Below are 12,788 nucleotides of genomic sequence, written 5' to 3' on the forward strand. Positions count from 1 at the left end.
ACAAAATTAGCAATTTCACTATTCAAAATCCTTGTGTGGGCTGTGATCTAAATCTGACAGGCAGAATCTTGCCTGCAAAAGCTAATGCCAAACAAAAGTTCTTAGACTAACCTTAAAGTTACAAGGGAGTAAGTCGATCACTCCCTTCCTCAACTGATCTGTTTGGATCAGCTGAGTTGGGAGAAGGGGAGCTGTGTACTTGTACCATGTCCAAACACACATGTGTTTGCATGTATGTGTTTGTGTATACATGGTGTGTGTTCATGCTTGCAAGAGCCTACATGGATGAGCGTGGGGTGGTCACACCCACCGCTGGCATGTAGCCTCTGGAGAGCTGGTCAAGTGTGAATGTGGCTCTTGAGACAAAACCATGTCAACCACCCCTTACCCTACAAAGTAGATGGAGCAGGGGATGCAAAACCATGGATGTGGGGGAGGTATGTAACAACCTGAGTTGAGCTCTTTAAAAAATATATATATTGTATATGACATCAGCCTCCTGCAGGTTATCCCCAACCTATTTAAAACTCAGATTAAGCAGTCCAAAGCCTTGGCAGAAAAAACAATGTCAAAGATCTCAATATAATTAGAGCTGATGCAAGGCTTCTGGATATGGTCTCTGGAGTTGCTAGGCTGAAGTCTCTTTGCTGGACTTCATCAAAATTAGTGCTTGAGGGAGCTCTGAGAAACGGTTAAAAACAGTCCTTCTAGGGCTCTGGAAAACCTGGAGATGGATCAGGATTCTAGGACATGGGTTTTTCCCATAAGGGCAAAATACTGTTCATGGGTAATAATAATAATAATAATAATAATAATAATAATAATAATAATAATAATATATTATTTATTTATTTATTTATTTATTTATTTATTTATTTATTTATTTCCCGCCCATCTGGCTGGGCCTCCCCAGCCACTCTGGGCGGCTTCCATAGAAAGCACCCATTCCAATGACACCCATTAAGCTTTGGGATTTGTTATTCGTGTTGTCTACATACAAGTTTGAGCAATGAGAAAATGTCCTTTGGGGAAATACAAATTTCCACTCACAGGAAATAATTTGTACTAAATCAATAAATGGCACAAATTAACTAAATAACTGTAATTCACTACACAGGCAGACATGTGGTAACATGGAGTTATTAAAGCAGTTTAGAAAGAATATTCATTCCATTCATGTTGAAGTTTACAAACAGTATTTCCATTTAGGTGGTAGCAAAAGGTTTTTCAGAAATACAGCTAGATTTTTTACAAAAAGATAAACTTTATAAATTTCAAAATGAGTAAATTTTAGCAGTCACAGAATGAGATAATCACAAATCTTGTCAAATCAAATGTAATTTTTAAAAGTTACATTAAAAGCATGTATTTAAGCAACGATAATTACTGTTGGTCATCTTTAGACTAATTAGCTTCTATATTTACCTGCCTTCAATACTGATTCTCAGCAAATGTGGCTAGAGATTTGGGCACAGAATGGCAAGGGATAAGTCCAAATGCCTGCATTGGATTACCCTGGACTAGTCACGCTCCCCAAAAGGTGAAGCCAAAAAATAAAGATATTTACATATTTACATACCTATGGTGTCTGGAAGGTCCAGGAGCTCGTTGTGCTGTAGGTCAAGTTTGGTGATCTGTGTACAATTTCCAATCTCCTTTGGAAGATGCTCAAGCTGATTGTGTGCTACATCCAGTGTTATGAGGTTAAACAACTCACCTGAAAGTGCACAAAGATACAAGTATGAATAAGTCATTGTTCTGCCCAGGACTAAACAGTGCAGATGCAAAAGGCCACCTTTAAGGCATGCATGGCATTGTCAAGTTTCAACCTCTAATCCCAACCCACACAATTTCACAATTTCTCTTCTCAATGTAATGTAGTAAAGTAGGAATAAGAATAGTAATTGTATGGTGCTGGTATTCTTCCTAATAGAAGAATCTGCATTTTAAATTTCTTTTTCTGTTTTGCACCAACGTGGCTGCTCTTATACCTAGTACTTTTCACAGTACTCAAGTTATCTTGCTGACATGGTATTTATAAGGACAGTTTTCCCTAAATTAAAAACCTGGCAAGAACTGATTAATTCTAATTTAAGGCAGGAATTCGAGGCTGGAATTCTTTGCTTACTTACCCGGAAGTAAGTCCCATGAACCTAATTACTTCTGATAAAACAACCAATAGAGTGCTTTTCTTAAAAATGTTATAGAAACAGATACAGATATTGATTCTGTATAAGTAGAACTCTAGCAGAAACAGCAAATCTACCATTTCTCACAATGAAGATGAAAAACCTGTCATTTATATATTTTCCCTTATTAAAACACACACACTTTCTCCTATATATAGGCTGCTTAATATTGTCGTGCTTTCATTTAAGGAGGGAGGAATCTCACATCTCATTGAGATGAACAGATACGTGGAAAACAGTAATGTTCGTTTTTTTTCTTCACTTGAACCGAATCTCCAGTTGAGCTTATATAAAAACCAACTGATTGCTTTTAATTCCCATTTTCCAGCTACTATGAAACCTTTGTGTTTCACCTAAGGATGGAGATGGATCCAAGTAACTGCTCAACTTTATCTTTTCAAAGATAGGGGGATTAATTATCCTATTTCCTTTCCAGCAGCCTTAGATGCAACCTGAAACCTGCATATCACCTAGCCAGCCCCATCTGAAGGTCTGCCACTCCTATGCGCCATCATAAGACTATGACTAAATGGAGACTTTATAGAGTTAGCCTGTTTCCTGTCCATCCCATTTTGTTTACAATCTAGCCTGATGGAGCATCTTCCAGAACCCAAAAGCTTGCACGCTACTTTGAGACACTTTGGATGGGCTAGTAAAGGTGTTGCCATAATGCAGATTTTATAATTTTTCTTACAGCCATCATGGCTACCTTCACTTTTTGTGAACCATGTATGTATGTATGTATGTATGTATGTATGTACAGATGTATTCTTCCTGCCACAATTAACTTGGTGGAAAATATTTGAGACTGCAAGGATGATATGCAACTGTCCTGACCGGCTGCACGCTCTGGCTCTCTCCGTAAGCAGATTGAAAATTCTAAAACCCTTTACATCATGATAAATCCTGCAGCAGATGACAAAGGGAATGCATAGAGAGCTTTCCCTGGGCACATACGGGAAAGGAACTTATGAAAATTAGCAATTCTAGATTTTTGCTTCAATTAGCATTTGTCTTCTGACCTCTTCTCTGAAGTCATCTCCCCTCAATTTTTCTTAAGCTGTGCTAGCCCACTGAGGAGTATTATGAAACCTGCACACATTATCCAGCATACGGATTGCATTAAATAAAATGTTAGTAACAAGCAGATGAGTCAAACCAAGTCAATACAGAGCAGTCAATGACATACGTGTATGTCTGCTAGCAACAGTGTTTATTAATCCTCTTCTAGACTCTCTACCTACATAAAAAGGTAACCTAAATTATATTGTTATAACTCCTAAGAATTTAAAAACTTGAAGTATTTTTTAAAATTCTGGCATTGAAAAATATTACTAAGCTTATAGTAAGTACTGTACTGGAATTTCTATTGCCTGATTGATTTTTAAAGTGCCAGTAGTGGTACCTGGGGTTAAGAACTTAATTTGTTCTGGAGGTCTGTTCTTAACCTGAAACTGTTCTTAACCTGAAGCACCACTTTAGCTAATGGGGCCTCCCACCGCTGCTGCATGATTTCTGTTCTTATCCTGAGGCAAAGTTCTTAAAGTTCTTAGGTAATATTTCTGGGTTAGCGGAGTCTGTAACCTGAAGCGTATGTAACCTGAAGCGTATGTAACCCGAGTTACCACTGTATACCAAAAACAAGGAGCCTTCATTTTTCCTTTCCTGCCAGCTACCCATGTAAGAACAATTATCTTATGAATTCTGATCAGGAGTCCACTAAGCTCTTAGAAATCCATTCTCATTTCTCTCTTTGCTAACATATACAACAGCAAGCTGTCTTACTGGCTCTGGGTTTACCTGGAGCACTGCCCATCAATCATATCTCATATCTACAATTCTATTGCTGTCTTGTGAAAAACTCAGAAGGTAGCAGAGGTTACGCTCATCTTATAGAAGAGCGGGAAACAATTTCTTTTAATTAAATTAAATAAGCTTTACATCTCTTGGGCATGGCAACCAACAACTCCCATTACACACCATCCACCCCTTACTTGAAAAACCTGTCCAACAGGGATGTTCAAAATATGTAGGTCAGCCTTTACTGCAATTTCCCCAAACCACCCCAAATTGAATTATTTTAGAAGCATCTGCTTTCACCTGCTTTGCTACTTATATGTGCATATCTGTGGAAAATAGAGAAACCTGTCACCATTTCAGTCAGTAGTTTTATTAGAGAATGCATGCATTGAATAATAAAGCTATTTTGTGTAAAAATTAAACTAATTGTATGACGTGCCTCTAGAAATGAACATGTACAACAAACTAGCTATAAAAGAATGCATAAGATAAACCTAAGATTACAAGAATGCATTGGATTCAGTCAGAGACACTCCCATTTGTTTCTTCATATTTCTCATGCTTCTTCTGTGACTCACTATAATTTTGAATTTTATCCCACTCTTCACCCTTGCTTCAATGGAATGGAAGATTTCCTAGAGAGATATGGAAAATAAGCTAGATCTACCTTAAGCAATAGGGGATCCCCAATGTTTTCTTCAGGAATGCATAATTCTTAGCATTAGCTGTTGGCAGGACTTCACATTTTTAATACAGTGCGACACCTCAGACTAAACAGTTCAGAGAAGAGAAAAATAAACCTCCTTTGGTGGTTTCTCTGGAGCCACAGTGGATATGCAAAAATACACAAGCACTGTGTAGTCCTTCTCCCAACAGACACAGAAGAGAGCAGTATTTCCAATTGCTTTCCTCAAAGGTATCACACAAGTCAAAAGGGCAGCAGCAATAAGTCTTGTTCCAAAAGCAAGACAAATATAAGCAGCTACCAATAAAAGTGGTAAAGATTAGTCTGATATCACTGCGCAAAGGCAGAGATTAACAGCTAAAGTAAACATGAGCCATTTGTGAGAATCAAGTTGTTGCTTGTTTCTACTGTTCTTTAAATTGTCCACAGATCAGTTCACACACTTTATACAAATTCAACATGACCTAAGCTGAGATATGCTGCTGCCACATCAAACATCCCCTAACGCCTAACCATTTTTACTTATTTTTGCACTAGATGTGCACCTTATGCCCTTCAGCAACAAAAAAAATTACACTGTATTTACTTAAAGAAGCTGCAGTGGGCAAAGGTCGGCAAAACTAATACTTGTTTCAAAATTACACTAAACAAGTGAATATATTAAGTTCACTCCAGCCACAAAAATGGAGCCACACCCCCCCCCCACTGAAGTTTTAGAGAGCAACTTGCCCTAAGGAAGAGTCTAAAGCAATAAACAGCCTTCATAATCCCTCTCCAACTGTTTCCAAGTACAAGAACTGTATAGAAGCATACACTGCGTGAACAGGCAATTTTTTGAGTGACTTCAATAATAGAAATCCCATACGAGTGTATCCTGTTTGCATACGCTGCTTTACTTGGTCACTGTATCAGGATAGAGTGCTGATACACTTAAATTAAATTTAAGTGTCGTAACATTGTCTTAAATCAGAACCACCAGTTTACTTATTAAAAAAATAATAGAATGAATAAAAGAATTTTAAGGAAAGAGGCCAGCTGAAAGAAAGCTGAATTTCTTGAACAAAATAAAATAGAAGTATCTTGAAACACTTTAAGACTAACAAATTAATAAACTGCAATCCGAAAGTGGCAGGCACATATACACATCAGCAAGTGGGAAGAAATGGAGGGGAGTAAGGTTAGAGGGAAACAAGAGACAAAAAACCCACAGTGATAAGTAAATAAAAGTGGAAAAATTACAGCAACAAAGCAAAGTAGGTGATCACACATATATCCTGTTGCATACATTTGTATATAGTTACGTAGTTATTTAGGAACTGTTTAAAATGTACATAGTTTAAATGTGGAAATTTTTGCTCTGCATGATACTTCTTCAGGTCATTATGCTATCCCCATATGGTCTTAATTCAAGAGACCAGCCAACATATTCCCTAAACCTCATCCCTCCTAACAGTACTGTCAAACGATCATAGCCTTTTCAGTATTACGGCTTATAGGAAAGGAGTTGGAAAGTTATTGAATTTCTATAGGCAATTCATAATGGAATCTCTTGACCTATTTTAAAAATATTAAATTTACTCAGATTCTTAGTTAAAATACTAGCCATGCCATTTTTGCAACTTAAGCAAGTTTCCACTCCTGAAAGAAATGTGAATTCATGATTCAGTGTTACATTTATGAAAAGATTAATTGCAGGCATACTGATCAGTAATTAGATAGCACCAAAACTGCTTTCTCCTAAAGTGTTGTTTGTGCCCCAATTCTTAAGAAGGCATTTCTAACTTTCTCGACTTTACCCCCAAAACAATACTACTACTTATGTCTTAGGCAGCACAGATACACAATCCTTAATATCTAACACTGTATCTGGGAGCCAAGAAATGGTTGTATTCCTTCCTCAAGAACTAAGCCTAATTCATGGAGTCCAATATGAAGGAATAAAATTTGTGAGACAGTAGCTGAAAACCAGACAAATATATGAGGTATGGTTCAGTGCTTTAGGAATCTAATGGCCAAATGGCATGCATTAATTTGGTGAAGCCCATCCACATTACTTGCACAGCAGACTGAGCATTAGCGGACACTAGAGAGCAGATTTGGGGGTCCTAGGGAGCAGGAGTTCATTTCTGCAAAGGTGGCTCTTGCCCATGGATAACAATTCAATCCACTGTTACATAGTAAGATTTAGTACAAGGTTTTTAAAATCACTCTTACCAATTTCTTCAGGTAGTTGCTTGATTTTGTTCTCCCGTATGCTGAGCATGATGAGTATCGACAAGTTTTTGATATCCTTTTCCACAGTTGTGATACGATTAAAGCGTAGATAAAGTGTGGTGAGAGACCTTAGCCTGTACACCACTGGAGGAATTTCTCTCAGTTTGTTGTGTCGTAAATCAACCATGCGAAGCTGCTTCAAGTTATCAAGAGAGTCAGGGAGGCTGGTAAGTGAGTTCTCGTTCAGGGCCAGTGTCACCAGATTCACAAGACAGCCCACCTCAGATGGTAGTGACTGCAGTTTGTTTCCATATAAATAAAGTTCCGTCAACTGCGTTAACTCTTTGACAGATGGTGGGAGTATGTGTATCGACCTCTTGGCCAAGTCCAAGCGTACTGAATTTTCTTCCCGACATTTGTTTAGCTCTTTGATCACCTCGGCATTGCTGGATTTCTTGCGAGCACCTGGAGCTGGATTAGGTCGTTTTATTGTATTGTCCACTGAAAAAGCCACACCCGGCTGTGCACCGCTGGAGTCCTTCTTCCCATCTTTGGCTTCTTTCCCTTTGGTCTTAAGCTCTCTCTCTTTGCTTTCTTTCCCAAATCCACCAGAAGTCTTGGCCTCTTTCTCCCTTTCCTTTGCTGAAGACCCTTTTGGGTCCTTCTCCTTACAATCTTTTTCTTTCCCAAGATTACTACTCATGGTTCCTCAGTTTAACAAAAAACCTCGTGAAATCCAATTTCAGTTTCTGTCAACGAAACTCATTCACCACCCAAGAAATAAGAATCCCTAGAATGATTCTTTCACTGCTGAAAGCACAGGGAAGTCTAGAAGACAAACACCTTGGCCAAAAGCAGCAAATCTGACGGAACAGTAGCTATCTGCTACATGTTGGTTTCAGAAGTACTTTCTCCCAGCTTTGATATCCGAGGATCCAGCTATTAGAGCTCAGATAATCATAGGATCTTCATTAGAAGTTCTGCAAAATAAAAAGGTAGAAAGGGTAGGTAATATGTTGAGAATTACAAAAAATGAGAGACATGAAATAATACCCCATTACCAACTTTTTCAAACTGGTCTACTGTAAATGAGAGTATGAGTATGTGTATTTCTGCAGTTGTCCTACTGCCTATCTAGCAGGTTTTACAGTGGTGCCTCGCAAGACGAAAAGAATCCATTCCGCGAGTCTCTTCGTCTTGCGGTTTTTTCGTCTTGCAAAGCAAGCCCATTAGCAGCTTAGCGGATTAGCGCTATTAGCGGCTTAGGGGCTTAGCAGATCAGCTGATAAGCGGCTTAGCGGCTTAGCGGATCAGCTGATAAGCGGCTTAGCGGATCAGCTGTTAAAAGGCTTAGTGGCTTAGCGGATCAGCTGATAAGCGGCTTAGCGGATCAGCTGATAAGCGGCTTAGCGGCTTAGAAAAAGGGGGGAGGGGGGGAAACCGAAGGAACTCGCAAGACGTTTTCGTCTTGCGAAACAAGCCCATAGGAAATTCGTTTTGCGAAGCACCTCCAAAACGGAAAACCCTTTCGTCTTGCGGGTTTTCCGTCTTGCGAGGCATTCGTCTTGCGGGGCACCACTGTATTTATTTATGGAGGTGCTTTTATCTTATGCTGATCTATGACCATAATAAAGATTTGGATTGGATTGGATTGGTTTGGAAACATTCTAAAGGCAAAGAAGGTTTAATATATTTCCCGAAGGTGTAAAATGCAAAGAAAAATACCGAATATCTACAGTTCTTAAGCTGATTTATCAACTAGAATGCCAAGAAGAAGAAGAGAAGAAGAGTTTGGATTTGATATCCCGCCTTTCACTCCCTTTAAGGAGTCTCAAAGCGGCTAACATTCTCCTTTCCCTTCCTCCCCCACAACAAACACTCTGTGAGGTGAGTGGGGCTGAGAGACTTCACAGAAGTGTGACTGACCCAAGGTCACCCAGCAGCTGCATGTGGAGGAGTGGAGACTCGAACCCGGTTCCCCAGATTACGAGACTACCGCTCTTAACCACTACACCACACTGGCGGTTCCCCTGGAGGTTCCCCTGCCTTTTTCTGAGCTGATCTTTCCTACTGTTACAGTGTACCACAGTGCTCTGAGAGTCAGCTTGGTGTACTAACTTTAAAAATGTAAACATCTGAAAAGGCAACTGCAGATATATTTGGGATGCCTAAGATGTTATGCAACTAAAGTTAGATTTAAAAAACAAATATTTATTCCCCAAGCAAAAGCAAAAGCTACCTAACCACCTATTTCAAATGTTCTTATAAATTTGTAAATCAAATTACATAAAGGATATGTTGAAGAATACTATGTGTTGATGTTATGGAAGAAAAAGAATGTGGGAAATGTTAAACAGCACTTTGTGCCTCTCAGTATAAACACCAAATTTCATTCTTTTGACAACAGAATTTATCACCACTTTCTTCTGCTATGCCTTATCACCAATATGCTTATCTATGATGCTTAGGAAACAGGTTTGCTTCCTTAAATACTCTTAAAAACCCTCTGCTACATGCATGCTAAGGGGCAGTGTATCTCCACCCAAGTACCAAACACTAGGAACAAATAATGGAAGCCATTTTTTATACTCTTAGTAAAAATTCTAGATACAGGTAGGTAGCCGTGTTGGTCTGCCGTAGTCGAAACAAAATAAAAAAAATCCTTCCAGTAGCACCTTAAAGACCATCTAAGTTTGTTATTGGTATGAGCTTCTGTGTGCATGCACACTTCTTCAGATACACTGCATGCACACGAAAGCTCATACCAATAACAAACTTAGTTGGTCTCTAAGGTGCTACTGGAAGGAATTTTTTTTTATTTTGTTTCGACTACGGCAGACCAACACGGCTACCTACCTGTAACTAGAACTATGGAAGGCACCACATTGAGCCGCATGAAATGGAAGTCCATCAACCTCACCAAGAAACTTGCACAGGTACAGACTGACATCTTTTTTTATGACTAAATGCAAGGACCTGGACATTATACCTAAGGGTCTTAGAATTAAGAACCCTCTACAATCCACTTATCCTACCGAATATGCAATCACCCATTCCCACCACCCTTCTGAGTAATACCCCTCCCCACCCTCTCACTATATACAGAAAAAGAGCAAATATATAACCTTCACAGACATTCCACATGGCCAACATGTATGTAAGTGTATATATCTCCATCGTTCAATTTCAAACCAAACATGTAAATATCTACTACACATACGGAGCAAACATTTCAGACACCGGAGAAAGAAAACCAAACAAATAAATTATATATCTGGGAAAGGAAGGAGAGAACACGAGAAAAACCATGTCCTACTTTGTTGTTGCTGTTTTTACTCACTGCTCCTGTCTCTGTTCCTTCCTCCCACCTGCATATTTCAAGAAATGTTGGAGGGATGGTACACAGAAAGTAATAGTCTGGATAAAACTAAAATCTTGCTCCATTTTAAAAGGATACATAGGCAATTCTAACCAATGATATTTCTGGGGGGTTTTCCTGCCTACTTTTCTACTAAGCCATAATCAGGCCATGTGTATCCTTCCAAATAACGTCTCCATATCATTATGTCCCCAGGATATTAACACACAAAGATGCCTTCTCCTTGAGAGGTCCAGAGGGTGGCAACACGAAAACGGGCCTTCTCTGCAGCGGCTCCCTGTCTGTGGAATGCTCTCCCCAGGGAACTTCACCTGTCGCCTTCATTATTCACTTTTAGGCACCAGGCAAAAATGTTCCTTTGGTTGATTTGATTGACATCCTATGCCCTTTTAAAATGTGGGGTTTGGGGGGAGGAGAGGGGTTACTGGATTGTTGTATTTATTTTAATTATATATTTAGTGTTTTTATATTTTGATTTTGTTCTGTGAATCGTCCTGGGACCTCCGGGTATAGGGCGGTATATAAATTCAATTGAAGATGATGATGATGATGTTGTTACACTTCAGTTTCTGCCTCCAAATTTACAAGTCCCAAGTTATGCGGAACACAAGTAATTTACAGCAGAGACTGCTTAACTGCAGTTGTAAGTGAAAACAGTCAGGATTTATCAGGACATTCACAATAAACTTTGTCAGTATGTCCACTTTAGACTTTAGCAAATACTCTGTGAAGATAGCAATCCTTTTATTCTGCATTATCTCACCTCTGGTGATTGGAAACAGTTTGTACACCAGCCCATGTGGTTCCTCAGCACGTACATTTTTTAGTTCTTTATCACTGTTGTCATGGCAATTTGTGGTGTATTGCAATTTTGCATAATCTGTAAAATCTTGAAAGCCATAAATTGCTCTGAGTGATGGTCTTAGCTCCATCTGATAACACCCACGTTACAAAAATGCTAGCTAGCACTAATGACATGTTTGTTGATAAATGGGAGTATACGCAAATGTTGAATGGCTTTGGAAACTAAGTTACACTAGTTTAAGTTAAATATGTGCTAAAGGGTATTGTGAGCAAAACTAAGAGAAAACTGACACAATCCAAAGGAGTTTCTCCCTTATCCTGTACACAATCACAAGAAGAATTTTCCACTGGCATTACTCCACAGGATCTCAGCAGGTTTTTGGATCCACTCCCAAATGTTTCATTATTGGAATGTTGATAAGGAGAACATGTGTACCATCACAATACAAAATATATTCTTAGAATAACAGAACTGGAGAATGAGGGTGCTGGGAGGGTGAGAGAATGGGACGAAAGGAAAACTCAAAAATTACAAAATCCCTAACAGGGCAATAACTTCATTAGGACCAAATAAACTCATTGCCCAGTTGTGGGGGGTTTGCAGTGTTTTTTTCTCCTTATGGACCAGCATGGCTACCCTTGCTTTTTATGTAAACAAAGTAGCAAGTATGATGGGTATATTTCTACAGGTAACTGTCAATATTTTGAGGTGCTTCGTGGGTAACTAATGGACTCTGGAATCGTAACACGGGGACAAGCAGAAACTCAATTCTAGAAAAAATATGGATCTGTTCATGATAACTTTTTACTTTTAACTTGCTTCCTGTTCCTACGGGGCAGAGCAGACCAACCTGACCCTCCAAATGTTGCTCGACTCCCAATTCCCACCCACCCCTCACCCAGCACAGCCAATGGTCGGCAAAGAAAAAGCAATGGCCTCCAGAAACTTATCACCAATCAACTGTGCAAGGTTATTACAGTTTTTGTGAGTATGCGTTGTGGCTGCTCTTGTAGTTGAGAGCGTTTCACCCACCACCCCTGAAGCTACTGTCACAACAGCATTGTGAATGTAATGTCTTAAGCACAAAAGACAGAAAAAATGTTTCATGATATTTTGTCAATTTTGGTACACTCAAGGCTTATTAGGGAAGAGCTGCTTAAATACCACAGACTGCATAGAATTAAACAGAATGCTGTTCTTCATCCCCATGGCTTCACAAGGGCACAGAATCACAAAAGTCTACCAGGAAATTAAGTACACTTACTGGGTTAACAACCACTATTCCTCTGCCTTCCCATCTTCTCTGCTACAAATACAGTAGGTGGCATTTTATTACTGACTGATTTTCAGTAGTTGGGGTTTTACTTACATGAATGCAACAGTCAATACGCAGTTCAACTATATTTTATTTTCCATTTTGCACACTGGGAGCACATACATGTTACACAAATGCATCTTCTGTGCAAAACTTCTAACGTCCTTCCTTTTGTGGCTATGTGGAAATCATTTTTGAAAGGCCAAAGCTGAGTTCCATAATCAGAATTGTCACAAATCCCAAGAACGCCATGTCATTTCTAAAGAGGCATTTCACTTGCTCCTACAGCCTGGTTTGCTGCACTAAGTACACAGGATGATATCCAACCACGGCATCCCAACTGTTTAAGGGATTTACGCTGTCTCTCTTCCACCATGCAGCCCCCTACGTTCTCTCAAACT

General features: G+C 39.2%; 1 protein-coding gene across 2 annotated transcripts in view; it reads right to left on the reverse strand.

Moving 5' to 3' along the window:
* The window catches only part of SHOC2 (SHOC2 leucine rich repeat scaffold protein), a 56,147-nt gene that overhangs the window by 25,199 nt on the left and 18,160 nt on the right, over nt 1–12,788 (reverse strand). For both annotated transcript variants that reach the window (XM_079976021.1, XM_079976022.1), the window contains exons 2-3: nt 6,889–7,868; nt 1,580–1,717 (exon numbers count right to left, since the gene is read on the reverse strand). In XM_079976021.1, the coding sequence (XP_079832147.1) occupies nt 1,580–1,717; nt 6,889–7,591 (841 nt within the window). In that variant the 5' untranslated portion in view covers nt 7,592–7,868. The remainder of the gene's footprint in view (nt 1–1,579; nt 1,718–6,888; nt 7,869–12,788) is intronic.

The sequence above is a fragment of the Podarcis cretensis genome (genome assembly GCF_951804945.1).
Source record: "Podarcis cretensis genome assembly, chromosome: 5".
In the NCBI taxonomy this organism is placed as follows: Eukaryota; Metazoa; Chordata; class Lepidosauria; order Squamata; family Lacertidae; genus Podarcis; species Podarcis cretensis.